The following is a 12,731-nucleotide window of genomic DNA, read 5'->3' on the forward strand; positions in this document are numbered from 1 at the left end:
GACATACATGCAAGCATGTGACTTATTTGTCACTTTGAATCTTAAAGGTCCAGTGTGTACCATTTAGGAGACAGAAATGGAACATAATATTTAAAGGTATGTTTTCATTAATGATTAATAACCTGAAATCAAGAAATCATTTTGTTTTCTTTACCTTAGAATGAACAGTTTTTATCTACAGACGCAGTGTGTCAGCTTGCATGGAGTCGGCCATGATGAACTGCCATGTTTCACAGTAGCCCAGAATAGACAAACCAAACCCTGGCTCTAGATAGGGCCTTTCACATTTTTGTGTGAGTTTCCTGGCCACTTTAGTTTCTCCTTCAAACTTGGAAGGGGAGAGTGAAGCAAGGGGGTTGCAATCTACAACTACATGGCCAGATGCCACTAAATTGTACACACTGGTCCTTTAATACATGAAACAAACATAAATGTTATACTTCCATTGTGTTTGTGTGTGTTGTGATTTTCCATCATTTGAGGTTTGACTTGGCTCTGTTAATTATGTCATCTTGTTGTGCCCTCTTCCTCTGCGGTGCTTTAATGGCCTCCGACTGGAGAATTAGCACCACCAGCTGTTTATCTCAGTGTGCTCAACTTCTATTCACATAACAGTAGTGAATCGAAACGTAACTTAAACTTGGTTAAAATTTGCACTACATTTGAAGGGAAACCTGATCAGTGTTTTCTTGCACAATATCCTTGTCCCTCACAGAACCACTTCCCGGCGAAGCATACAAGAGTTTGAATTATTTTCATTTACAGAATAAACAGCGTGCAGTGAATCACGATAAGCGGTGTACTACATCATTTCTCATGTTTGTTTCAATTCTACAAGTTAACAGACGCCAAAATAACCTCAAGTCGTTTCCTAAACTGATTTGCAAAATTAATTCATAGCAACCGGAGATCAACTGAGCCGATTCACCCTGCAGCAATTATATAAATGTAGGTCAAGACAGACTTTACACTTCATGTCATAGAGACGTCTCACTGGACAAAAAACATTCGTAAATATGGCAAAAGGACGTATTAACCTGAAGAGGGTCAGTGACCTTAAGAGTGTGCTGTGTCTAACTATCTTACACTGTTGTTAGATGCTCATTAAAATCATATTTGTGTCAGAATTAATGTGAATGTGTTGAGCTGTATCAGCGTGAAGCCGGAGCTCCGCCGTATGGTTTGTAATTAAATACTCCAACTGCCACAGCCCCTCCCACTGTGAACACACACAGACACACACCTGGACACACACACACAGATGCAGGCTTTAGGGTCAGGGGTAATGGTGTCACCTCTGTCTGCTGTGTGTCTGTGTATGTGTCCATGTGAGGTGTTAAAGTGTGTGTTGGTGGAACCTGCTGTCACCTCATTACAGGACGCCGCCAGCCACAACTCACGCTGACATCCAGGGGCCGTATTCACAGAGTATTTTATTTTACCACCAGGAGTTCTGCTAAATGGCACCGAAAAGTTCTGAGCTAAGAGTTTTTCCTCTTAAGGCCCATTCACAAAGCTACTGGGAGCAGCTTTTACTGGAGAAAACTGCTAGAGTGCAGTAAAAGATACCCTTTCTATGTTGTTAGCCTTCTAGCTACTACAAGCTAACCCTTCCAATGGTTAAAATCACACTTGAGCTTGTTAATTGTTGGGCATAGTAGCTAGTAGAGTGATGTAATTGGTTTAGAGGTCTGAATTTGGATTAGAGGTCTTCATAGGTCCACTCTGTTCCCAGAAATCAAGACCCAGCCCAGACCTGATTCAGGCCTGATCATTTAATTGGGTCAGGTAGGGTCTAGCTCTATCACTACAGGTCTCCGGTCTGTGTGTGTGTCTGTGTGTGTGTGTGTGTGTGTGTGTGTGTGTGTGTCAATACGAGACTCTCTATCAGCTCTGTTTCTCAGGTGCCACTTAGACTCACCTGGAGTTGCTCAGTGTCCTCCTGGATCCACATTCTTCACATATATTTTATAATCTACATGTATCAGAAATTCTGCCATCGTAATTTGTAAATTCTGTGATATTTATCCTTATTTATCATTGCATGTCATTCCGTCCTGGGAGAGGGATCCCTCCTCTGTCGCTCTTCCTGAGGTTTCTTTCATTTTTGTTTTTTTTCTTCCTTACCCAACAGAGGGTGTCGTACACTGTACATATTGTAGAACTCCCTGAGGAAAATTGTGATTTTGGGCTATATAAATAACTTTTTATGCATATTTTTTTTCAATTTATGCATGTCAGGTTGGGTGAGTATTCCTTGAGGCCTCATTCAGATCCAGAATTTTAGAGCCAAGAAGACCTCTAGTTTTGGCGTCAGTTGGCAAAAACCTTGTGTGCATTTCCTAAAATGGCCAGCACCGCCAAAAAAAGCACCCCTCCATAAAAGGCTGGATTCATTCATTTCTTCCTTCTTTTTTTCAGGTGATTACAAATTACTTTTACAATTACTATTACTAATTAAAAAAATATCCTCCTAAAATGTATACACTGAATCTTCGCCTGTATGTAAGGTCGCCTGTATATGCTCTCGCCTTCTGAAGTTATGTTAATATGTTAGCAAACTGCCTATTTACACATGCAGCAGACATAGATCAACATTAGCATTCATCTTGAGTCGTGTTGTCCACCTAATGAATGTAAGATCGATATTCACTCTCCTTTTAGCTCTGTTTTGGTCTATAGAAGAACTTTGTCTGCTCTTTGGCTGCTAATGTTGCACTTTCTTCAACAGCTGGAAGTCAAAGTTGTCAGTTTTCCTGAGAAGACCTGTCTAATGCAACGTTTGATGAGATTGAACTTCTGAGTTCATCAATACTAGTGATACCTTTTAAATTACTATATAAAGAAACATATATATTTTTTGAGCTTTGAACTTTATAATTTCTCACCCAACCCTTTTGGGATTTTTGTGGGAGCACGACGTACCATCTGGTTTAGTTTGCTGCTGAGTGTCGGTTCATGTTCCGACATGCAAACATGTGTATGTGTGTGACCGAAAGTGTAGGTTAGCATGTTAATGACAGAGTCTTGTGTTACTGGGCAGGATACACTGTGATTCCATTATCATTGATTAGGTGACAGTGTGTGTGTGCCAAATGTATATGAGTGTGACAGAGACTGTAAAAGGATTAGAAATATGGGAGCCAAGAAGCGTGTGTGTGTGTGTGTGTGTGTGTGTGTGTGTGTGTGTGTGTGTGTGTGGGGGTGATAGAACATTAGTCAGAGTGCTTGTCGTATTACTGTACTCACTATGGAGGTCAATGGAACGATGAGTGTGTGTTTGAGAGAGAATAAGTGCCTTACTGTCATCTTTGTCACTCATATGATCATCTGCTCATAATAAAGGTGCTGTAAAATGTCATAGTCAGTGCTGGAAAGGAACTGATTACATGTAATCATATTACAAAAACTACAATCAGATTACATTTTGAAAAAGTTTGTATTATATTATAGTTATATTATCATGGATTACTTGATTACATTTTTGATTATGTCTTTAAAATATGGCAATTTAATAAATTATGATTACTTATTATATTTTGCTGGTAACCAGTGCTTTATGAACACTTCTGAAGATGTGAAGTAGAGGTCAGTACAGGGGATATAAATGTGGGGAAGAGGAGAGGTGGATGAAGAGGGTAAAGGATAAAGTAAAACTTCTTTTTTACTCACGGGAAAGAAAAATAGATAACTGAATATGTAATTTATTTTATTCCTTACATCATTTGAGTTTATTGCTTTATTGACACATTCATTATGACATGATAAAACCTACCATTGAGCCCTACACACACACACACACACACACACACACACACACACACACACACACATCATACCCTCACTAAGATTCACTCCTGATGGGCTCTGCAGTGGTCAGCTCACCGACTACCCACTGCTAACCAGCTACCTCATGCTGAGAGTATTCACACACACACACACACACACACACACACACACACACACACACACACACACATACATAACCAGTAGGTACAAAGACAGCTACAGCAGCCAATCAGTTCTAGACTAAGCTGAAGCCACATTGCCCCCTGTTGGTTGATAGAAGAATATTTCCTCTTAATGTCAGACATATTAAAATCCTTTATAACAACAACTAATTCCTCCACTCGAGTAAAAGTAAACAAGCATTTGTATTAAAATGTATACATATGTAGTGTCAAAGTGATTCTCCTCGTTATGAAAAATGGTTCCTGTCAGTGTTATTATTTGGTAACCCAGTAGTAATACTGTAGCTGATCCAGGTGGAGTTGAATCTTCTTCTTCCTTCTTCTTCTCTTTGGTATATCAAAAATGAATTCATAATATGTCCAAGCCCATTCAGTATTTATTTTTATGGCTAAATCTTATCTTGGAAGTAAAAGTATAGAACAGTATAATTAATCTTATAATTTAATAAGACGTGCAATATTCTCATCTGAAATGTAGTAAAATAGCATAAAATGTAATAAATGTAAACATTACCAATAAAGTACAAACATCTCAAAATTGGTTTTATGTTCAGAACTTAAATGTGGTTACTTTCCATTATTTTCTGGTTTTATGTTTTGTTTTTAATGACTGTTTTATTAAACGTCATGCCTTCCACCATAGGGGTTTTATGGAGAGTCAGAGCAGCAGCAGATTCCAAAGTGTTGCATTTTTACATTTGACACCGTTTTGTGTTAATTATTACATATGAGCAATAACTTAAGACCCTGTGTAATCAAAAATAAAGAAGTTAAACATTCAAAAGGTGTATCTCAGTTGTTTGACGTAAACGACACCGGAAAGCGGACGACTAAGAAGCCACAGTATACGGCCAAAAGTATGCGGATAGTTGAATATCACACCCCTATACTATTACTGAACCTGTCATTCCCAAACCGTGAGGATTAATCTCCTGCTATAACCACTCTTCCTCCACTCTTCCACTTTTAGGCTTTACACCACATTTCTGAATCTGCAGGAATTTGCTCCAGTTCAGCCACAAGAGCATCAGTGAGGTCCAGCACTGATGTTTGGTGATGAGGTCTGGCTTAGTGTCCCAGTTTATCCCCAAGGTATTGGATATGGTTGAGGTCAGGGCTCTGTGCAGGCCAGTCAAGATCAGGTCTTCCCTGAACTGTAGCCACAAAGCTGGAAGCACACTAATGTCTAAAATATCACTGTATGCTTTAGCATCAAGATTTCCCTCCATTTCCTTCTCTTGCAAGGCAGTAAGAGCAGACAGAAATTAATAGATTGACTGGAGACAGAAATACAGATGGACGGAAGAGGCCACATCCAGTCAGGATGTCTGAGTCATGCTGGCTCCATCTCGACTGGTATTGATTATTCATTTCTCACTGACTGTGCACATGTGGGAGAGTGAAGCTGCAAGAGAAGGAAGAGAGAAAGAAAGCCAAGCTATTATCCATTGTGTCCACTAACATCTGAACTCATGACACCGGTCAATGAAAGCACAGATTTCACAAACCTGTGTGTGTGTGTGTGTGTCCATTTGTGTTATTTTTAGTCAACAGTGTCACAGATTGGCTCAGGGAATGTTAAAAGTGGAGTCCATGCAAGAGATTTACTTAAAACAAGAGTAATGTATTAAACTGAAGGAAACAGAAATCATAAGACAAGGCAAAAGACAGTGATGTATGGTTGCCAGCTGTAGGAAGGGAGGGAGTGAGCTTTTACAGGCCAAGTGTCCAGGTGTGTGTCAGTCGACAACCTTCCCATGTCACCCAATTACCCACTATTCACCACTTTACTTTAGCATGTTAGCATGCATGCTTATATTTACTAATTAGCAGGTGGGAATTTGTCATGAAGGAATCAAGGAGGCAGTAGACCTTTTTCACAGCAGCCATTTTGACATGAAATCGCAGGTGTTGCCAGTGATACTAATTAAGGTTCTGTTCCATTTAGTGTAGCAGAGCCTTTCAGTGAGCCAACATGTTTGACCAGAATGGAACTGAACCGTAATTAGTATATTTGGCACCACCTGTGTTAACCCTACTATTTCATGTCAAAATGGCTGCTGTGATCACTGAAGTCATTCGGATTCATCCTCTGGGGACCTTGGTTACCTGTCCCAAATCTCATGGGAATCGAACAGGTATTGAGATATTTCAGGACCAGGTGGTGGGCCGACCAGCACTGCCCAGACCCATTGTCCTAGACGCAGTGACAAAAGCGTCACCTCTTTATCTTGTTTCCTGAGTGTTGAAGAAGATCAGGTTGTCCCCAGGCATCGCCACCAAGCTTAATAATTGAAGTTATCTTAAAGTTATCCAAGTGAGGATTCATCTGGGAGGAGGAGAGAGGGCCAGTGCTTTAGTTTTAGAGACAGGAAGAAAAACACTTCTGTGAGTCTGACTGTTGGAGATACAGTAGAGTGTGTTGTGGGCCCCAGAGGGTAAAGTGGAAATGACTTTGTCTTTGACAGCAAAGTGCTGTTGAACAGCCCCAGGCTTCTTCCTTTCCCCCCACTGCTCCACTCTCTCTTGTTCATTCATCTCCTGTTTCAGTTCACTGATGTTACACATCAGAGGACAATAAGAAAGCATGATGATTAAGAAAACTGGCAAAACAATAAACAGGAAGGGATGAAGAAAGGGATGCAGCAAAACAAAAACCCTAATGGTACAGAAAATACTTCACTGGTTTCAGATCAAGCATCTTTTAATAATTAGAGATGTTTGGATTGATTGTAGTCTGTCACCAGTGCAAGACAGGGTTATACTGGGCAGCTCCCAGTTTGAAAAATATCCCACATTGTTTTTCTGCTTAACTTAAGAATAAAAAATGCAATTAAATGACAGTCACATCTTTTTAATCCCACTAATACTAGAGTGAGAACTAAACACATAATGTAAGTCATATAGTCTATGTTTCAGTGAGAGGTAGGTCCTAACTATATACTACAATATTAATATTTAAATGGAATTGAAACTACAATTAAAATCTAAACATGTTAAAGACACTGAACGTTTTAAACAAACCTACCCCACCACCTCCAACATCATGCTTCCTTTTCACCAAATGATCTCAACAATGCTTAAAAAAGGCGTCTCCACCAATTTTAAATATGAAAGTTAGTTTACCGGTCATGGTCAGTGTCACTAACCCTATCAGTTGCATTATGGTTAACGTGGAATACAATGTTGTTGGAGCTTGACCCATAGGCACTAAAAGTCTCTTGTGAGCACGTCAACATCGAAGTGCAGTATTAACACTGGAGGGGCCTTTTATTGGGTTGTGTGGATGTGTAAAAAAACACAACCAAAAAAGAAACAGGGAGCAGCGCCCTCTTCTGGCTCTGCTTTCCTACTATCAATGCTACCATTTTAACATTTTTAAATTATTCCAGTGTTTTCAGTCATATTCAACATTTTAAACAACTTTCTTTTGCTTTTTGTGCACCTGTCTACACTTCATTCAACCAGGCGTAGTTCAAACACAGCAGAACTGCAATTTTAACATGAGATCATCCTTATGACGTAAATTAGTGTTGTTACATTTCTTCCTGTCTTGAAGTTGAACAGTCATGTCTGTATTGATGTTAAAACAAGCAGCGTAATATATGGCAGTACTGACGGTGTCCAAACAGTTTTTTCTATATTTAAAGGGGAAAATCTAAAGTTTAACATGTTTTTAATGTTTTAGAATTTTTCAGAATACCACTATAGTGACCAATAATGTCCTCAGGAACAAGACTAGGATGTTTTTTAAAGTAACATTACCATAATAAGCCACTGGGAATGTTGGGGGAACAGTCTGGGAGCCAAATGCTGATTACTGGGTCTCTTCTTCTCTCTTCCTTCCTTCACACCCCAAACTCTCTCTGTCTCTCTCACTAATTACTACAACCTGTCAGACTCTCCCGGTTGCTGTGGCGACCGGTGGTTGTCATGGCAACCCCAGTGGTCTGTCTGGCTCAGTGAGGGAGGTGGTGGGGGTGTTATCAGGCAGGAAGGTGAGATAAGAGTTAATTTCTCCTTTAGTAGATAAAAGAGTAGCTGGTCGCTGTTAGTGAAACGTGTAAACCACAGGAAAACAGTGGTGACATGAAAAGACCAAGACTTGCTCTGTGCTTAACAGTATGCATGGATATCGGAAAATGTGCTGATGTGGATATTTATGTCAATACGAAGGTTTAAGCTGCAAAAATCAACAATAAGCAGAAAAATATGGTTACATGAGTATGTATTAAGCTTTCTGATATTCTGTTTTCTCTATAGTTATTTGAAATGAGCATTGGTTTTCCAAGAAGATGCAAGTTTTATCTTCAGGTTACAATCATGATTTCAATAGTTTATCAACAGAGACTCTTCAAAAGTGTTAAAAATTTCCTCCGCTTTCAGTTTCTCTAAAGGGAGATTTGCTGCCTTCCTCTGTTTCTCAGCTTTCTTTAGGTGTTTTGACTAAAAGACACCATACCAGGCTCTCGGAACTCGTGACCATTTTATTTAACAAATGCACTGAATCACCAAGAAATTTGACAGTGCACAGAATCATTTGTTGCAGCTCCAATTCTGCAAAACTTGTAGTGAAATGATCAGATTTGATTTACTGTATAAATCTAGCATACAATTTCCTTGTAATTAAGTCAAATAGTTGAGAATCCTATAAATAATTCTAAGTTATTAGAAAATATAGTGTATAATGTTTTAACTTTGAAAGTCAGAGGACTTTCATCTGCATAGTAAAACCTAAAAAAGCAAGGCTGCAATCATATTTCCAGTCTCATTCTATAAAAAGGGTAAAGTCTTTGGATGATAGGAAAACTTTTTTGTGATTAAAAAGATATAAAAAAAAACAAAAAAAAAAAACAGGGAACATGAGAAAGATCTCCTTCATTAAAGACTAAAGGTTTTCCTCCTCACTCACAGACAGTATTGCTTCAATAAAGCTTGAAAGAAGAACAAGATATTAAGAGGCCCGAATTACAATCACAGACACAACAGGGCAAGTGCAAATGTGGAGATGGAGGAGGGATGGGCTGCCAGCGTCCCGGAAGCAGTGAGAGGTTCCGTGCCTTGCTCAAGGCGGGTCCGGGTCATTTGATTTTCAGACCCCTAATCTAGTGTGGATTAGTAAAGAAAGCTCTGCCAAAATTAGTGACTGAAGAAAACGTTCAAATTCAGTCCTCCAGTGTGACCTTATTGCAATTTTTATTAACATCAGCCCTCACATTAAAATATATGTCTACATTTCTGTGAGAACAAACAAATACACATTTTAATTTCTTTAAAATCACTGACTGCAAAGAACATTGTACACTGACAACCGGATCTGACAAATCATCAAAAAAGAAAAAGACTTTGAGGAGCTTAAAAAGAACTGGTGGGTGTTTGATAGTCAGCAGCCAATCAGAAATGTCCCCCAACCTCATCGACACCCGCACTCGTCCACCACCATGTCCTGGTAGTGTCGAAGCACCACGTTGTCGTTGTTGTCGTAGTAGAGCATGGAGATTGGGGAGAGGCGGATGGGGACACAGCAGGGTTGCGGTGTGCCGTGCGGGTCCAGGGAGTGCACCAGGGTCTGCAGGATGGCGTGGTTGGTGCCGTTCAGACTCTCACTGAGCGGGAACGGGCACTCGCCGTGGCAGTAGTTGGCCATGTAGCCCTGCGGTGCGATGATCCAGTCCTGCCAGCCCACGTCCTTGAAGTCAATATAGAGGCGGCGGGCCTTGCACACGTTGCTGGGTGTCACGGGGAGGTGGATGGCGCTTCTTCTCTGTCTGGAGCGACACTGGTGGGGGTTGAGGGACACGGCCACCAGCGAGGCCTGGATCAGCGGCAGCGTGAGGGCTGGTTCCAACGGGAGCGAGTTCCCAGGGTGAAAAGGGAGAAGCTCTTCTGGATCCACGCTGAGAGGCAGCAGCTCCAGAACCAAACCGTAGTTGCGTCCCGGTTTGCGCCAGCTCTCTGCCAGCGAGGTGAGGTCCATGGTGATAGAGCTGGGTTCGGGCTGCAGCCGGACTGACTGGGACAGCAGGAGTCTGCGGTTGGCCTGGGGATTGGCTCCCCTCAGCGTGGCTCGAATCACTTTATACAGAGACACACTGAGGGCCCGGGGCCCCTGCAGGAGCTCTGCAGATCTGAAGGGCTTCCAGTGGAACTTGATTTCCAGCTGAGCCAGAGACAGCAGCTCCACAGGCTGGAGGACGGACATGTTGAAGAAGAGCTGCTTCTCCAGACAGACCTGACAGCTGCTGCTCCAGCCAGACACCAGCCGGCCTGCCAAACATCAGCAGGGAGACGAGCATTTTAACCAGCACGTTACAGTTTATCAAGGCTTTATCTGTTTGTTTTTCTATTTATTTAAGGAGAGATCGGTTGCATGATAGCCTAAATCATGGAGAAGAAGAATTTGTCATGACCAATTACTTCTCTCTCTCTCTCTCACACACACACACACACACACACACTGTGGCTGCACTCACTCTGCAGTACAGCTGGGTTTTACTGAAGCACACTGGCAGCATGATTTAGTGTACAACAGCAAGAATTTGAGCTCATGAGTAGGGATGCACATTATCGGTCAATTAAGGGAAATTAAATTATTGGTTGATAATAATAATACATTTTGAATTATTGTGCAAAATGTCTGTTAGGCTTTATGTTCCATGAAAGCCAAAGTAAACTTTACTAGAAACTTTACTATTGTTCTGCAATACTACTGAATAACACATTGATCAATAAATGATGGTGTGTATTCTCTCCATCTCTCGCCTGTGTGCAAATATAAGTCATTACTTCACTTTCTTGGCACCATAGGGCCAGGTACACGTTTTACAATTCAAAAGTTTATGATTTAAAAAACAATATGTGCCATTTGTGCTACAGGCCTTTAACCATAGAATGTTATTAAAAGAATCAATTCATTGATGCTTTCTGCTTGAACTTCACAGGACAGCTGGTTGGCCTTTCCCAACCACAGTGAATCTATGTGGCCACTGCCTACCTTGGTCTTGCACATATCGGATGATGTTGCCGCGGACTCCGTACTCAGACACCGTACAGGGGTCGCTCTCCTGGGCCTGCATGTTCTCGGACCTCCGGAACATCCTCCAGAGAGCGGAGGGGACGCGGCGCCGGGGCTGGTGGCCCCCTGCGGGCCGGGGCCGCCCGGAGAGCCCCAGGGAGCTGAGGAAGAGCCGCTCCTGGCTCTTCATCTCCTCCACATGTGAGAGAGCACACACACCGAGGAAACACACCGCTAACAGCAGCACAGGAGCCATGTTTGGCCTCATGTTTGGCCTCATGTTTGGTCGGACTCCGGCTGGCTCCTCACCTGAAACGTTGCTCCCGAAGAGCGCGGGACGTTTGTTTTAAGCTGTGGAACCTCCCGGTGTGCAACTGCATCATTATGTTAATGAGGAGCGGGCAGACAGACGGAGATAAGGCGGTGGGGGGTAGTGATCTCGGGTCAGGTCAGGTTTCTGATAATCCACAAAAAAACGCGGATATGGAGTTTACCTGTTTTAACATTGTTGATTAAATAATGCTTTTGTGAATACTTATATGTATCCTAAAGTTCATTGGCCCCTCTATAATGTCCCCAACTTGCCCCTTAAAGGTGCAATCAGTATTTTCTCGCCATATGAATGTGAGGTTCAGTAGTTTGAGTAGAAGATGGAAAAATGAAAATAGAAAGTTGTTTGACTGATTAAAGGGTCATTTCATCCAAATAATAACATTTTGAATGAATGAATGAATAATATAAAACTGCCACTGTGTGTCCTGAGGAGATCTTCAGTCTAACAGCACAGTGGCCATGAACTCAATTTCATTTTCGGTGGTCAGAACAACAAATATTCTATTTAACAATGTCAAAAGCACCGATACAGATACAGTTGTGGTTATTCAGCGCAGTCTCAGGACCTCACTATGAACTGAGACTGCTGTCTAACAAAGGAATGAAGACTCTGATAACATCGAGGTGTTAACGCAGTTAGTGGCACTACTTGAAAGGTCAGGAGAACATCATTATTCCTTTCCCAAATGTGGTGGCAATTAAACTTTTTAACGATTCCAGCCACACAAAAAGAACTCAGCAACAACATGCACTGACTGTCTTACTTGCATTTTCTCTCCTTTCATTTGTTTTTAACAGTAATTCACCCTTTGTTTCACAAACTTAGAAAATTTAAAATTGTGTAAAAATAGAATCAGAAATTAAAAGAAAGAAAAGAGAGTAGATACTTTGGCTCCCCCCAGTGGTAGCTATCAAACATGCCACTGTCACAGACCATTGCACACAGCACGCCCACGCCATGTTCATCTACAACTGGAGTATCCACGGCACATGAGGAGAGTGTAGCTGGAAGTACACAAACCTAACACAACAGAAAACAAGGCTCAAATATAAATGAGCACTTAGATGAGAACATGTCAGACTGTTGACTTAGTGTTAATCACCAATGATCCAGAGTCATTACTGAACAGAGTGCACAGCACTGTATCTGCTCCAGCAGTGAGTTTATTACGCCATCTAGTGTCTATTTTAGGTACATTTTTGGCTTGTGACACCGTATCATATACATCTCTGGAGGGGACCTTTAAAGTTTTTCTGAATATAAGACACCACCACTTCCACAGTACTCCATTTATTCTGTACGTTTCGTCTTATTTTTTGTCATATGTTACAAAAGTCTGAGACCCCTGTCCACATACTAAATACTACAGCATACAGTAATATTTTAGACCATAGAGTTCGTCTGGCTTTTG

At 41.3% G+C, this 12,731-nt stretch overlaps 1 protein-coding gene across 1 annotated transcript; it reads right to left on the reverse strand.

Annotated features, from left to right (window-relative positions):
- Nucleotides 1-9,129: 9,129 nt before the first annotated feature.
- gdf3 (growth differentiation factor 3) lies at nt 9,130-11,406 on the reverse strand. The gene is made up of 2 exons (XM_051403156.1): nt 10,966-11,406; nt 9,130-10,238 (listed from the first exon to the last, which is right to left on the reverse strand). Exons 1-2 carry the CDS (start codon nt 11,264-11,266, stop codon nt 9,385-9,387), a joined length of 1,155 nt encoding a protein of 384 aa, XP_051259116.1. The 5' UTR covers nt 11,267-11,406; the 3' UTR covers nt 9,130-9,384.
- Between the last annotated feature and the right edge of the window lie 1,325 nt (nt 11,407-12,731).

This window comes from Dicentrarchus labrax, unplaced genomic scaffold (assembly GCF_905237075.1).
Source record: "Dicentrarchus labrax unplaced genomic scaffold, dlabrax2021, whole genome shotgun sequence".
NCBI classification, from domain to species: Eukaryota; Metazoa; Chordata; class Actinopteri; family Moronidae; genus Dicentrarchus; species Dicentrarchus labrax.

Coding starts and splice junctions, on each gene's coding strand:
- gdf3 (XM_051403156.1), bottom strand. CDS start 11,266: ATGAGGCCAAACATGAGGCCAAACATGGCTCCTGTGCTGCTGTTAGCG. Junction 10,239..10,965: donor CCGATATGTGCAAGACCAAG/GTAGGCAGTGGC, acceptor GATGTTTGGCAG/GCCGGCTGGTGTCTGGCTGG.